Raw genomic sequence first — 16,474 nt, 5'->3', positions numbered from 1 at the left:
GACTACAGCGACACAGCTATGTTGCAGGCAACTTCACGCGATCAGCTGACCACGACGTCACTCGCGTCACTCGCGCTGTCTCGCAGCACTTCGGGCGATTCCGGTTCAGTGGTTAGGTCTTGGTTAGGTAGTAGGGAGCAGTATTGAAGCGGTAATCCGCATGTTCGCACGCGTGTTTGTCGTTTTGTCATCATCGCTAAAAAAAAGGTAGAGCACGAATACGCACATATATATATATATATATATATATATATGTTGTTCTAATATGCTGTAAGCGAATTATTGCCTTAATTGCTGCAAACAAAACTAATGCCGTACGCTGATTATCTTATTATCGTCCAACCTCTCGAATGTATTAATTCTTTTGCAAGCGAATTTTCTGAAACAAACGTCTTACGATATGGGCGAGGAATACAATACATAAATTAATGACGTGTACCTAATTTTCCATCGGACGTATACGCATTATTGATTACCTGAGGAAAAGGTTTGTGAAAAGGAATATCGAAACTCAACTTATTATGACATCTATGTGACACGAATTATAGAACATAATTTGTGTTACGATAATTTACATATATAATAAAATTGTATATATAATTGTATATACATCGTATAATTACACATGCTTTTAATTTTATCGCTCAAGATACATTCGATCAAATACAGATTCGCGTTCTTTTGTTTCTGCATATATATTTATATTTCTAACAAACGTTGCATTTCCAATTGTGAAATGTGGATTAAAAAAAAATGCTTATTATAAAATTTAATATGTCGCGATGTTACTCTGGAAGGTCAAATCCATTCCATTAATAGAACTGACGACCTTGTCAACCTATACGAGAATTAGTTATGGCTTTTTCCTTTCTCTCTCCGACTCGAGAATCTTTTTTTAACAAAAATTTTTAAGACTTTCTTTTTTAAAAGTTTGCTTAAAGAAATTTTCTTGTTAAAAAATATGCAATCGCTTTTATAACGCTTTGCAATATTTCTTTTACAAATGATATTTATTAGATGATTGGTTTATGATAGCAAAATTTGATTGCAAACTTGATATGATTTTATTACATTTTATTTTTTCTTGTATTAAAATGGTCTGTGAAAAGTGTTAACTACCAAATACTACAAATTCTACAAATTCTACAAATTAACTACAAATACTACATATTAACTACAAATACTACATATTAACTACAAAATTACATATAAAATATTTAGAAAATAAATTATTTAGAAAATCTGAAATTTTGCACATATTGTGTACAGAACTTTGTATGGAAAAAATCATTTATTATATATTTGCAATAATTAAAAAACTAAATAAATAATTAAATAATTTAAAAATTTCTTTTATATTAAATATTTCGGTACTAAATTTTCATTAAAGTGTTTATTTTTGCAAACAATTGCAAAATTAAATTCTTTTTTATTTATACATTTATAGAATTTAATCATATTTAATCATTAATAAATTTTAACTTTACTGCGTCTTAATTCTTGTTTATACGAATCGTTCAGAATATTTGAATATCCATATAATGTTAAAATGGAGCATCTGTAATAACATGCACATCTCACTGTGCGTGAGAGATTGAGCTATGTTTAGATTCAGCTAAGTGCTGTTTCATAAGAAGAGAAAACAGCAAGTTCTATTTCCTTGTGTTTGGAGAATCGATTTTTATAATTGTTATCATTTCGCAAATACGGATCGCATTTCTACCAACACAACTGCAATTGCCGTAATTAATATTTTATCGTTGTGTGAATCATTTTGCAGCGATAAATGCGAATAACAACTGGATTGCTATAAATCAGAGATTGGAGCGAGTTACAAAAGAATTTGTTTCTCACGTTAATCAATTTTAATAACTTTTATACATTCGTGTCGCAGTATGATGATTAATGATTACGTTAATTGCATTTTCTGATTTCATTCTATTTCGTAATGAACTTTCAAAGAACGTATTATCTTTTATGATGTGATAGAAAAATGTAATAAAAGATATCTATAAAAGAGCTTACTTGTTTTCTAGTCTCATAAAATTCGAATTAAGAAGTTGTTAATAATTATAAGATGACAATAAACGTTTCCTAAAAATATGAATATAATAAATAGTAATAATAATATAACAAATGATAAAAGAGATGAAATAACTCTGAAATAACGTACATATAATAATACAATAAATAACATAAAATGTTTAATTCTGAGCACTATAAGTTGTATTTTTAATTATTTTTAATTATATTGATAAATATATATGTCTGTAAATAAAAGTAAATATTCTTATTTTGTATGTTGTAATAAAAATATTGTATAAATGTGAATCGTATGTTATAATAAAAATAGGATATTTTGATTACGACATACATTTATCGCGTTTGATATTTTGCATATCTTGATTAGCAAGGTTGATACATTGAGCCAGTCTGTTTCATTAAAAAATTGTTCTCTCTTTCTTTCTCTCTAATCTTAAAGGTCACCGTGAATTGCGTTGATATAATTTAATGTGCGGATAGAGCTCCTCTCTTTTGTAACTATACGATAGAGCAATTTCAAAGTAAAATCTTTTTAAGTTTTGCAGCGATCTTGATAACGTTATATTTATGTTAATAATCAATAATAAAATATGATTGTATATAATTATTTTGTGTGATGTTTCTCAAGTCTAATATTTATTTTTGTATGTAAAAGTAACACTTCAAAAAGTTAATTAATTCTGAGATAATTATTTAAAAAGTAAACATCGATTTAAATATGACTCGTACATTTGATGTTTTATGTATAAAAATCTACGAATAAAGATATTTCAAGTTATTTTATAATAAAATAGATTGTATATTTTTTTGTTTACAGAAAAACTGGGACCCGATTGATAATAACTAATAATAACTGATCATGGAAGGAGAATCAGAAAATAATATTCCTGATAAAGTTTCTAAACCAATTACTTGGCCATATATGAATGTCGGCTCGTTAACTATATCGTTTTTATCTAAACTGGCAGCAGCCGGCATCATCTGGGGATGGGGATATTTTAATTACAGCATAGCTTGGTTAATTATGCCAATCGCATTTTCCGCATGGAAAACAGAATATAAAAAAGATAACGAGCTGAGAATGCTTACAACACAAGCAAGTGCATTGGCCAAGGAAAAAGTATTGATTATGGGCCGAATAGACGAATTACCATCATGGGTGTATTTTCCTGATTTCGATAGAGCTGAATGGCTAAACAGAGTATGCGTTATAATTTATTTATGTTATTTTATAAATGGGATATATAATCTCATCTTTCTATAATAAGAGATAAATTTCAAATTGTTTAATTGTTTCAGAAACAAAAATCAATTGAAATTCTCATGTTTTCTGCATTTTCAGATTTTATATAAAGTGTGGCCAAGTATGAATCACTTTGTTCGTCAACTATGTAAACAAAATATAGAACCATCAATTGTTGCGAAACTGACTGAATATAAAATGAAAGGCTTTCAATTTGATCGTCTAGTTTTGGGTCGCATTGTAAGTTTATATTTTTAATTTAGCCACGTTTATACAACTCATTTTTTAAATATTTATGCTTATAATTTTATATATATATATATATATATATATATATATATATACGTATACATACATATATTTATGTATCTTTTTCACTAAAATTTACATAAGTGATCTTTTACAGCCACCAAAGATTTATGGAATCAAAGTGTATGATAAAAACACTTCACGAAATGAGATCATTTTAGATGCAGACATTATGTACGTATCTCATTGTTTTTCATAATATATTATTAAAAAAAAATATGTATTTAATAAAATATTGTATTTTTATAGGTATGCTGGTGACTGTGATATTACCTTTTTGGTTGGAAATATTAAAGGCGGTATTAAAGATTTTCAAGTAAGCATATTAAAACTCGATTGTATAGAATATTTTCTACAATTTTTTTAGTAAAAATTGAATATTTTCAGATACGTGGTTTGGTACGAATTGTTATGAAACCTATGCTATCTGTAATGCCGTTAATTGGAGGTGTGCAGATATTCTATTTGAATAATCCTACTATCAATTTCAACTTAGTAGGAATGGCTGATGTATTAGATTTACCTGGATTCAAGTATGTATGATTATATACAAAGTTATATTTGTTATTTTGAATTTTTTATTCTAGATAATTAAATAGCATCACTGTTAACTGAACGCAATTTAAGTAAAAAACACGGTATTTTTTTCAGTGAAATCTTAAGAAAGACGATTGTTGAACAAATAGCAGCTATTGTTGTATTGCCAAACAAAATAATTATACCACTAAGTGAAGAAGTACCACTAGAGTCTTTAAAGATGCCTGAACCTGAAGTAAGCTATATGTATAATAATATTTATAGCAAATATTGTCTAATGTTATATACCTATTATTTTCTACAAATATTTTCATGTATTTCTTTTTTTCTTTTTAATTAGGGTGTTCTGAGAATTCACGTTGTAGAAGCAAAGCATTTGATGAAGAAAGATATTGGAATGTTAGGAAAGGGCAAGTCTGACCCATATGCCGTTATAAATGTTGGTGCCCAGGAATTTAGAACGAAAACTATTGACAATACCATTAATCCAAAATGGGACTTTTGGTGTGAGGTATGTACAATATTTCGTATTTAGTTAAGCACAAAATATATATTAACAACGTTTAATGCATGTGCTTCACCGCAATCTATCGACATGTATCTTTCAAAAAAATACAACACAAGGTCTTCCACGTGGTAAGAAAAAATATTCCAGCAATTTACAAAGCGAATTTTTATAAGAATTCCCTGTACACATTTTATTTCATCGTGTTAATCCATTGAGTGATAATCCATCGAATGATACAATTGGATCTATCACAACACTTTAACTTTCTTATAAATAGATAAGTATTTTTTATATACTATTCAAACAGCCAACCCTTTTGCTTTCTTATATAATTTTTACATACACACAAATAACTTCTAATCAATCGCAGACATTTATTTCAAAATGATTTCTATGACAATTTCCCATTTTCTCTTACTTTTAATGATTTGTTTACCTTTTTCGGATTGCAGATAGAATATATATATTCTAGTTTATGTTAATATAATGTTATTATATAATTTGGTATGTATGTGTGTATGTGATGTGCATATTATATGGGACTAGTGTGCCGTACCTTCAGCCATTGCGCAGCAACTGACTATACTGCTATGGGACTATGATGACACTAAGGGCGATGAAAGTCTTGGAAGGTATAGTTATACACAACATTCTGCACCTTTTTTCATTATTCATTTAAAATATTTTTGATTGTCATCAATTAATCGCACAAAAACAAATTTAAATTAAAAAAAAAAAAAAAGAAAATTTCAAATAAAATAAAACATACTTTCAAACAATACTCTTTTTAGTTAATATATTTTTGTTATATAATTTTATATATAATTTATTTTATTGTACATACATAATTTATCTGAAATTTATTTATTTTAAATTTATTGAATTTATTCTATTCATCCATAAAGAAGCTTTTATTGCATGATGTCTCATGTGGGTGTGTGATAATATTTATAATTTATATTGTTGATTTGGGTACTTTCGTGATATCTATGTGGATGCATGTTGGTTTCATTTTTAAATTTATTAATTTACTAATGCTTTACACACATAAAGTTAAATCATCATATTATGAAATATACAATTTTGACCATCATTTATCTATTTAGCGACAGTTCCAGTATTCAGATTAAAGTATGTACATATTATATTTGAGACACATTTATAATTGAGATAGAATATGTTATATTTATTTTTTATGAGAATTTTATGAGAATAATAGTGTACATACATTTAGCATATATAGTACAGAAACTAAAGGAAAAATAATAAATTAATTGAAGATATATTATTATATGGTTGTTATTAAAAGACTGTCATCTTTATATTTGTTATACGTCATAATATTGGCATACAGGATACAATCAATTTATACAATATACAAGAAGCTGTGGTATCTCTTTGGGATTGGGATCCAAATGTCCCTGGGGTACTATGTGATGATTTCCTTGGCAGGTAGTAATGATTTGTGAATGAGGCAATGCTTGTGCATATGCACTACTAACTAGAAATTATAGATATATGCACTAAAAATCTATAAATGTTAATTTTGCTATTATTGTCCGAGTATATGTCGTTTTCGTAATATAAAATATGTTATTTGTTATAATTAAAGAGACTTCTTATCTTTTCCCTTTTTATCATTGTTTTAAATTATTTATTTTTACTAACGCTGTACAAATATTATAGCTTGTTAAACGCGTGCTGCACGAATGCATTTTTTATTTTATTTTTAAAATTCTTTAAAAAGAAAAATATATATTATTAATTAATTTTTTGGAATTATTATTATCAAAATTAATTTTTTTTCGTACTTTTCGTATAGTTGTAGCAATTTTGAGTATTTCTAATATAATCTATGTGTAAACATTTTATTAACTTTTTTTGTTAAAAATATAATTGTAATTAACTTAAATATTTTATTTTTTTTAATGTTCTTTTTAACAAAAAACATCCTATATTCTAGTTCGATCATTGTGTTAATTAATCAGAGTAATCAGGTGACTTAAGAATAATTACTAAAATAGACTATGTGGTGACAGTTTATAGTGGAACAGGGCTTGGGAGCCTACAACACGATGGTTGCCCAGCTCTTTGACAAAGACAACGCTGCTCAAGATGATCCACTTGGCAGGTATTGCTGAATGTAGCAAGTACATCAATTCTAGATCAGATGAATATATGATGCATTTTATAAAAGACTTATATAGAAATGTGAATTAGTATATGCGCGAATACTCTGCCATTGATAGATTATGCTTGAAAGACTGCATTTTCTTATTATATGAATTATTTCTGTGAAATACTGTAGCATATTTAAAATATTTTAAATGTAAGCATTAATCATGTACCTGTGATGTGCATGTTTATTCAAAATATATACGGAAAATCTGGTACATGAAAATTTGAATAAACTTAAACTCGTTAAGAATAAATTCTCGTGTCACCACATTACTCTCATTATGCATTAAATACGTCCATTAAAACATCTATTTTATTTATGCAATAAGTTAATACTGTGAAATGTTGCATGTTTTATAAATGTATATAATATTATGTGCGATGATGCTTTTGTATAATTATTTAAAGCCAGAATTATATAAAACTGCATCGGAAGTAATATAATTTTTGCTGCACGGAGAAGTAATATAACTTTTTGCTGCATGAAAGCTTTATAAAAATATCACGAATATACATTATATTGTATTTTGTAAATTAAATGACTCTATACATCATTATCACCAAAAACATTCATCTCTAAAACTGCTGAATTTAATTTTGTATAATATTCTTAAAAATTAATAAAATTTTGTATATATGTATATACATATATATATAATCAAAGATTTTTAAAAATCTGTTTATATTTCAAATTGTTGACAGAGCTACTATTGAAATTAACCGAGTGAAGAAAAAAGGCACAATCGATACAGTGAGTATAAAATGTATCTCATGAAAGTATATATATAATCATTCATATAATCTTAATTGATCTTATTTTTATAGTGGGTCTCTTTAGAACAAGCAAAACATGGTATGGTTCACTTGCGATTAACATGGTTACAACTTTCAAAAAATCCTGCTGATTTGAAAGCTGTAAGTAAAAAAAAATACAAATGTATTTTTCTATGTTAATGCTTATATTGTATATACGACTTTTAATTCTTATGCAGGCTTTAATAGAAACTCAGGAACTTAGAGTTACATCGATGAGTACAGCCCTTCTTATACTTTATATTGATTCTGCTAAAAATTTACCAGTACGTAAACTATGATATGTAAGAAAAAGTTATTTGTTTTTAATAAAGTGATTAATATCGTATTATATGTATGCATAGTGCATTCGAGGGAATAAACAACCTGATGTTTATTTGGAAGCAAGAGTCGGTGGAAAGAAAGAAAGAACACCTACTATACCACGTTCTTGTGATCCAGTATGGGAACAAGGATATACCTTTTTAGTCAGCAATCCTGAAACTAGCATTTTACATATAAAGGTTTCCTATGCACTTTTTAAAAGAATATGTAAGAGAAACATAAGATTTATTATTATTTAATAATCAATTTTATTTTAGATTACAGATGAGAAAACTGCCATGATAGTTGGGGAAATGAGTTATAATCTTTCCTTGCTTTTGGAAAAAAGTAATTTAGAAGTAACCCAACAGCCATACGATCTACAAATGGCTGAAGCGGATAGTAAACTTGTATTGTCAATGTCATTAAATGTAAGTAATAGAAAACTTTATATGTAATATGCAGAATTTAACAAAGCAACTATCAATCGCATAAAACAACTTGCTTTTACAGATTTTGAAATACGAACAACCTGAACCTACTTCCGAAGAAGATGAAGATGATCATGACATCAATCAATTAAATAAACGAATTGAACGTCAGGAATCTAACACTAGTAATGTGTTATCTTCTAATGGTGAGTAGAATCACATATTAATATTCCCCCCAAATTTTTTTTACGTTCTTAAATTGAATAGAACTCAATCTTTTCTATAAAACACTTTTTTTAAATCCTTATATGACAGATGTAACATATATTATTTATACTTATTTATACTATATTTATATTTAATATTTATATTTAATTTTCTTACAGTACCTCCCAGCCCACTTAAAAAACAGCCTTCAAAAGAATCAGTCAACAGTCAATCTCGTAATGTTGGATCCGCGCTTTTATCTGAGGAACCGGTAGCAGTAGAAGAGCAATTAATAGTTAGCACTAGCGCTCCGTCCTCTTTGACCGGAAGTCCTCAGCTTATTCACAGAAACTCAAGCATAACATCCTCTCAGGGCGAAGCAAAATTAGGCAGAATGCAATTGACGTTACGTTACAGTGTGCAGAGACAGAAACTTATTGTTGTTGTACATAAAATTGCGTAAGTTAATCGATATCTCTTCGTCACAATAAATTTAATTAATATTATCTATTACTAAATATATTGCATATTACAGTAATCTACCGCTCCCTCAAAATGATCCACATAATATACCGGATCCATATGTGAAACTCTATCTTTTGCCGGACCGACACAAAGAAACGAAGCGCAAAACTGCTGTAATGAAGGACAATTGTAATCCAACATTCGACGAGCAATTCGAATATGTGGTTTCGCAGGGAGACTTAAACACGCGAATATTAGAAGTGTCTGTATGCACTCAAAAGGGTTGGCTGTCGACTGGAAGCAATGTGATGGGACAACTTCACTTGAAATTAAGCGAAATCGACGTTTCAAAGGCCATTACTACTTGGCACGATTTACAACCGGAAATTAAAGACTAGAAGAAAAGGAGAAGTAAGTGGGGTTTCGGACTTTTATGCGGTTGTCTAACAAAACAGCCGCTTAAATTCCCACTGAACAATTTTTACAAACGATGAAAGTCTCAAATGTTAAAATTATAATATTCTGTTAATCATGTTATGTTGTTAAACTAACGATTTATATATATATATATATATATATATATATAATATATACGAATATATATATTAAAATAAGTTTCTACGGTACTATATGAGATCTCTTATAAAAATTTTATTAAATATTTGTACTTACGCCGTCCAATGGTGTAGAAACGATCTGATTTACGGTGTTGTTCGTAACTTTCAAACAGAAAGAGGGACTGGCTTAGTAGTGTAACTTGCTATTCCACACTGATCTGTAAAATGAGTAAAACAATATCTGTGAAATAATACGCAAAAAGAAATTGAATTTCAATAGTTTATAATTTTACGAATTTTATATGTTAAATTTTTTATATATATTCTTTTTTTTTAAATTTATTTGAAATGACCATTGGATATTTAATGAAATGCTCCATTTGTCAATGTGTATTATATTTGTGAATCTCAAATAGTATGAATGACTATTCTGCGAGAATACAATTGTATAATCGTAATTGTAATTACGATTAACTGAAATGCACATAAGAAATATTGAAAATTTTTCCATTCCATTTCTCTTCATTCCTTGATATTGAACACATATACTTTCTTCTGCTTTATGCTTAAATTAATGATTATATTGTTTTAAAAATACACAACATTTATATGATATTATTATAGTAAAATAGATATTACAGAATAATCTAAATATCACCAGTATATATTATGATTGATTTGCACGATTAATATTATCAAAAGTTAATTACGGAAATTATTTTATTATATAAATAATACAATTGTGTTCTCTCGTTTTTTCTTTATTCTGTTTCAATACTATTTCAATACTGTTTTAATACTGCTTTGTTACTATGAAAGTTGAGTGTATTTACTAATTGCGATATTTAATAATAAGCGATTAAATGATTACATACATTAATTACTGATTAATGGTTCATATTTTATAAGATATATCTTATCAAAGCTGTACAATAACATACTTTATATAGTTTTAATACGGCATAATTTTTGAAAAATCGAAATATATATATGCTTTATATTTGTATCGTAAAAAGATTTTGCTATATCACACACAACACACACACATACATACATACATACATATATATATATATATATATATATATATATATATATGTGCATCTATGTATGAATATATTCGGTGACGCGTTACAGTCTCACAAATTATTAAGAACAATAAATATTATATGCATTATTATTATTCAATGTACGCTTTATAATTATATTTTTATAACAATTCCAATTTTGTTACAGCATATAACTTTGAGAAGATATGTGTGTACTTATATATATTTCTTAATTATCATAAAAACTTGTCGCAAAATTATTTGCACCTATACAAAATATGTTGTAATTAAAATAAAAATGTTATTTCTATGTTTTTAACAATTAAATAAAAAGTGATTATGTTAATTTAAATAAAAAGTCATATCTCTTTCTATTTCTCCATTTTCCGCAATAAATCGCAAGAGATTGCGCTCTCTTCTTACATATTACACTGTATAGATCTAACTATCACCAAGGAAACTCAATGATATAACGTAAATATGGTACTTCTTATCGGTGATATTCTCGCATGAAGAAACTTTTATATATAACGTGTACATCTTCTCTGTTATTTACAATTAATTTAATATGATAATTTAATGGTGAATTGATAGAATTTTGTTATCAGTATGCATCGGACACCGCGAATATTACCTTGCCTTCCAGGTTTTAGTTTTGACAAGAACGTAAGTGCTTTTATATTTATAATGTATGTAATTAACCAAATGTCACATTATTTACTAATATCATAATTGTAAAGAGAAGCATATAATAAAATATAGCTATTCAACGTAAAATATATAAACGCAATTTATAAATTATTGAAATATCTGAAAAGAAAGAGTTTTTTATATCAAATATGCGCATATCTTGTGCAGCTTGGTAAAACTAAATTTCCCAAAAGCCAACATTTCGACAAGATACACGATGGAGTATATTATTTATCCGAAAAAGCAGATACAAGCGTTTATAGTCGTTATTCATCCATTTATCCCCGAGGAGAGATGCCAGAAATTCCACCATGGCTCGCATACGATGGCCAAGTATAATTTTAACAGTATATAAATGCATTTCATTAAAATAAAACTTTATTTTTTAACTTTTAAACAAATAAATTTTCTTTTAAAAGTATGTGACGTTATAATATAATAATTATAATCAAATGTACAGTAGATGAATAAAATTTTAAAACTTTTTTTGATTTAAAAATTGTAAATTGATTTTAATTAACATTGTTACTTTTATTTTGATTGCGTTTTTAGAGACTCATGTTTAAAGCGTTTTTCCAAGAAACTGCCCAAGAGAAGTGGAAAACGGCCTTTCACATTCGCGTAGTGAACATCAGTTTTTTTCTAGAAGATGGAACGATGAAGATCGTAGAGCCATCTGTGGATAACAGTGGTCTTGAGCAAGGTTCAACGGTGCATTTCATTTATATAATTTTTCTCTGTCGCAATTTTATTAGCAGCAACATTTTATATAAATTTAATTCTTATTTTTATATTTATATTTGTATTTTATTACATCTAACGCGCACAGACATCGCGACGAAAAAATAAAAGTAGAGATAAGCATTTGTAATTATTATAAATATAAAAAAATATATTACAATTGTTATAATAATTTTTTTGCAAAGGGATTCTGGTTAGACGTCAAAGGGTACCAATACCCGATCAAGTAAAGTATAGATATTATGACATACTTGATTTAAATATCGGCAAGGAACCCGAGATATACGGACGAGTGTACAAAATTGTAGATTGCGATAAATTTACAAGGCAGTTTCTTAATCGCATGGGAATACCAGTACCCGATCCTATTGATATACCAAAGGATCCGTATTCTGAAGTTCGAAAAGTTGTAAGTGCAGGGTTTCTAGCGCACGCTTAAAATAAATTAATATTTTAAATACTATACTAAATCACTATACAAAATATGTTTCTATTTATTTTGTTATTATATTACGACTATGTTAATTTTTATTTATATCAAATTTATGTTATATATTTTTATTTACAGGAAGTGTTTCCAAAAAAACCTAATCGCATGGTGGATACTCTTGGCACTTTTTTAAAATACGACAGACAAGTGCTCCGATTTTATGGATATTGGGATGATACTGAGAGTTTATACGGTATCGTCCATGATCTCGAACTGCATTATTATCTCTCTGATAATACAATGGAAATCAAAGAAAATGTACAAGCAAATGCTGGCAGAGACTCGGGTCCCATGTTTGTTAAAAGAATGAAAATACCGAAAGTATGACACGTCGACAAGTATAATATTATCACGAATTTTAACGCAAAACATCAAATATATTATTAATAAATTTTTACGCACTGTTTTACACTGAATATTATGTTATTAATCATAGATATACTCCAATAATTATCTACACATCACAAATTTTCTATTTAAACTTTTTAATTAAATTAATTTAAATTAAATTAATTTTAGTTTTATACTGGATTAAAACCGATCGGCGCAGAAGATCGGTTTACGATTTTAAATGTCTTAGGCGAAGATACAAGACAGGGCTATTACATGGTCGATTCTCTAAACACTGGCCAAATTTCTGCCGATTATTATAAAGATAATGAATTGAGTATCGGAGCAGAGATCAGCGTCTTTGGTAGAAAAATTGTTATCACGGACATGGACGCTTTTACGAAGGAATATTACCGGTAAAGTGACCAGAGAATTTCTTAATAAAACGTATCGTATTTTCATCAAAAACTAGTTTGTGCATTTTTTAACAATCTTTTTAGGAAGAAGTATGGTTTGAATGATTTCACGCCTTTAATACAACCTCATAAAGATGATGAACTATATCAGACAATAGAGAAATACATACCACCCTACAATGGGTTTGGATCTTACGAAGATTCTCTTGGCAATTGTTTTACAATGATACCAAAACCACCCAAGACAGACTTCATAAAGTTTTTGTATCATGATAAGTAAGTAAAAAAGTAAAATATTTTGAAAACATTTTTTTGTTTAACTCTATTTTTTTATTTTATTATTTTATTATTATTTCAGGCAAGGTTTTAATAGTCACGTCTTGAGATTTCGGGCGAAAATGATATCGAAAATTCCAGATAACGAAGATAGACAATTCATTATAAGAGTATTTCTCATGGACGAAACAGTATCTATATTTGAATTAGCCAAACGAAATTCAGGTATCTTCAATGTTAATAAAAAGCTTGAAAAATTTTAATATAAAAATTTATACTAAATATATTTCAAAATAACGTTGAAAAAAGGAAACACTTTTTTAATCTTTATAATTAAATAGAAAACTAATAATATCAAGTTACTATAATATTAATAATCTTGCATAAAAGTCTTGCATAATATTAGAATACATATAAAAAGTAATATATCAAATAAGATTAAAATATAATATAATATAAATCTAATATATGACCAAATTTATAATATAAAAATTTTTAAAATTTAAATTAGGCTTTCAGAGATCCCTGTTTCAAAAACGAATGCTGATAATGTTGCCTGATCAAGATATTTTTACGAGTAAGAAACCGGAATACTATAAACCACAAGATTTTTACATAGGAGCGCGAGTAAACCTGTATGACTTTTATTTCGAGATTACGTCTGCGGATATTTATGCCCTTCGTTATATGGAGTTACATTGTGACAAGGTTTGTGAAAATATGCATATCCAAATTTTAATATATAAATAACAACGATAAGTGTAATTCATTATAAAAATATTTCTTATGAACGATACAATATATCTATTTCTGAATTAGCCAAACAAAATTCAGATATCTATAATTCGCAAAGAAAGCTTGAAAATTTTTAATATAAAGAGATTTACTCTAAATATATATTTCAAAATAATGAAAAAAAGCTAATTATTTAATTTTTTAATTAAATAAAAAACTAATTATCAAGTTATTGTAATTAATTATAGTGAAAAATTGTGATTTAAACTTTCTTTTTTTAACTTTTTATTTTTAAAATCTATTTAAAATTCTATTTAATTCTATTTAATTCTATTTATTTTATTTCACTCTATTTTGATTGAAAAATAAATAATTATCTCTTTATTGCAGTTTCCCAAAGCAAACAAAAAATTGATAATAAAAAAATTTCGAGAAAGTTTACAACCAGTCTATAATGAATTTATTCAAACATATGCTCCATCTAAAGATACGAAAGATGATATTCGGATATTAAAATATGAAAAGCTTAAGTGCGTATATAAAATAATTTTATATTTTTATATGCGTTCGTGATCTGTTCATTTTCTACGATTTAATTTTTTAGAGAAGCATTATATCGGTATATGGGGGATAAAATTACAGAACATGAAATTATCACGATTGCTCGATATTATTCGTCTCACGAGAAAATCGAACATAAATCCAGAGAATATGTGAGGTACGTGTGTGAATCTTATCTCAATGAAATATTTTAGAATGTATCAAGATTTTGTTATTATTCTTCTGAACAATAGTTATACCAAGAGATAAAATACGAAGAATTTTTTCATTGTTAATTATAAAATGTCGAGAATTTTTGAATTGTAAGCATTTAAAGATTAAAAAAGATAAATAAAGTTAAGAAAATTATTTATAATTGTATATAATAATAAAATTATTTATGATTATTGTTTATATCTTTTTTTCTAGACAATTATTACACACGGAATTACATCGATTTCTGTGGCATGATTTCGATCGCTTAAAAGAAGATCTATATCATTGGGATAGAGATAGAACTGGATTCTTACCTCGAGAATTCCTGTATACGATCTTGCGCGGTTGCAGAATTCCTGTCGACGTAGAATTATTAAATTCCATGCTGGATCAGTAAGTTGTTTTTTTAACGAATTCGCAATTTCACGATCGAATTTAATAATGTGTGTGACATTACGATTCTTGCAAGTTTACGTAAAGCCGAGGACGGTAAAATCGACTATAATGACTTGCTGCAATTTATGAATGTGAAGATCGATCCTCTACCACCTGCTGCACCTGTGAATATAAAGGTATATTGAATGATCTAGAGAGAGAGAGAGAGAGAGAGAAAGAGAGAGAGTATGTGTGTGTGAGAGAGAGGGTATATGTGTGCGTGAGAGAGATTCGCTATATCTTATTTTTTGAAATATTTTATCTGTATTGATTATTGAGGTTATTTTTTTCTAACAGAAGAAATTCAATGAAAAAGAACTGACGCATACCATTTATTGTTTGCAGACAGCACTCTGGTGGGCATCCGAAAAAGAGCCGGATTGCGGAGAGGGAATAAATTGGTGCGAATTCGTTAAGGATTTGAATATAAAGGCAGAAGAGAGCGTGCCGGAGAACGACAAAGATATAGAAACGCAACTCACACACATATAAAATATTATGTTATACCATAATATCTAATAATCTTGTAACATGGAAAGCTCTCTCGTGATTGGACACAATTTTGTCCAAAACGATCGATAGCCAATAGAATTCGTTCTTCAAAAGTTTCTAGGAAACATTTTTTTTTTACACGTTGGTACGTCTGGCTGAGTTTGCCACTCTTTTCTTTTCTGCCGGTTGACAGACCTGAAATTTGCCGCTATTTCTCCTGATACTTCGAATATCGCAGTGCCGCGCCGTTAATAATCTTTATTCTAATTGTGAGAAATAAATTGTGGAATACAATGTGAGACAGATCGCGTACGTATTTCTCATAATTGTTATTGGGTAAAAGTAAATTCTGTGCTCTCTCGTGAAAAAGTCTCGAAAATATCTCGCAAAGTGTTCTAATCTAGACATATTGAGCCGTATAACCTAACATATGTCGCGTACAGTCGTAATGGTATCGTGATTTCGTTCCA

At 27.8% G+C, this 16,474-nt stretch overlaps 2 protein-coding genes across 5 annotated transcripts; both read left to right on the top strand.

The window, feature by feature from the left end:
- The first annotated feature begins 117 nt into the window (after nt 1-117).
- Nucleotides 118-10,885, top strand: Esyt2 (extended synaptotagmin-like protein 2). 4 transcript variants are annotated; one of them, XM_083040537.1, is made up of 17 exons: nt 118-207; nt 2,861-3,244; nt 3,386-3,526; nt 3,693-3,769; nt 3,845-3,911; nt 3,983-4,128; nt 4,247-4,367; nt 4,473-4,643; nt 6,680-6,771; nt 7,521-7,569; nt 7,644-7,733; nt 7,811-7,897; nt 7,976-8,134; nt 8,213-8,365; nt 8,448-8,571; nt 8,752-9,031; nt 9,108-10,885. In XM_083040537.1, exons 2-17 carry the CDS (start codon nt 2,903-2,905, stop codon nt 9,433-9,435), a joined length of 2,427 nt encoding a protein of 808 aa, XP_082896663.1. In that variant the 5' UTR covers nt 118-207; nt 2,861-2,902; the 3' UTR covers nt 9,436-10,885. The 4 variants fall into 4 exon arrangements, with proteins under 4 accessions (XP_082896663.1, XP_082896660.1, XP_082896664.1 ...); XM_083040534.1 differs by lacking the exon at nt 6,680-6,771 and adding an exon at nt 5,995-6,092; XM_083040538.1 differs by lacking the exon at nt 6,680-6,771 and adding an exon at nt 5,187-5,272 and having other exon boundaries at nt 120-207; nt 9,108-10,881.
- A 295-nt stretch (nt 10,886-11,180) lies between these two features.
- On the top strand, nt 11,181-16,104 carry LOC145937256 (EF-hand domain-containing family member C2). The gene is made up of 14 exons (XM_083040191.1): nt 11,181-11,309; nt 11,502-11,666; nt 11,886-12,036; nt 12,260-12,483; nt 12,643-12,885; nt 13,084-13,310; nt 13,395-13,586; nt 13,669-13,811; nt 14,098-14,294; nt 14,712-14,851; nt 14,926-15,039; nt 15,291-15,470; nt 15,547-15,649; nt 15,858-16,104. The coding sequence occupies exons 1-14, from the start codon at nt 11,253-11,255 to the stop codon at nt 16,002-16,004; spliced, it is 2,283 nt and encodes a 760-aa protein (XP_082896317.1). The 5' UTR covers nt 11,181-11,252; the 3' UTR covers nt 16,005-16,104.
- Nucleotides 16,105-16,474: the final 370 nt, after the last annotated feature.

The sequence above is a fragment of the Prenolepis imparis genome, unplaced genomic scaffold (assembly GCF_030444845.1).
Source record: "Prenolepis imparis isolate NDT839.2.m4 unplaced genomic scaffold, iyPreImpa1.0 SCAF_6, whole genome shotgun sequence".
In the NCBI taxonomy this organism is placed as follows: Eukaryota; Metazoa; Arthropoda; class Insecta; order Hymenoptera; family Formicidae; genus Prenolepis; species Prenolepis imparis.
This window is presented reverse-complemented; position numbering and strand designations above follow the sequence as displayed.

Bases quoted from the DNA above. Each gene is read 5' to 3' on its own strand.
- LOC145937256 (XM_083040191.1), top strand. From the start codon at position 11,253: ATGCATCGGACACCGCGAATATTACCTTGCCTTCCAGGTTTTAGTTTT. The intron at 13,311-13,394 runs GTAAAGTGACCA...CAATCTTTTTAG, and splicing joins TTTACGAAGGAATATTACCG to GAAGAAGTATGGTTTGAATG. The intron at 15,650-15,857 runs GTATATTGAATG...TATTGTTTGCAG, and splicing joins CTGCACCTGTGAATATAAAG to ACAGCACTCTGGTGGGCATC.
- Esyt2 (XM_083040534.1), top strand. From the start codon at position 2,903: ATGGAAGGAGAATCAGAAAATAATATTCCTGATAAAGTTTCTAAACCA. The intron at 4,129-4,246 runs GTATGTATGATT...TATTTTTTTCAG, and splicing joins TTAGATTTACCTGGATTCAA to TGAAATCTTAAGAAAGACGA. The intron at 7,734-7,810 runs GTAAGTAAAAAA...ATTCTTATGCAG, and splicing joins ATCCTGCTGATTTGAAAGCT to GCTTTAATAGAAACTCAGGA.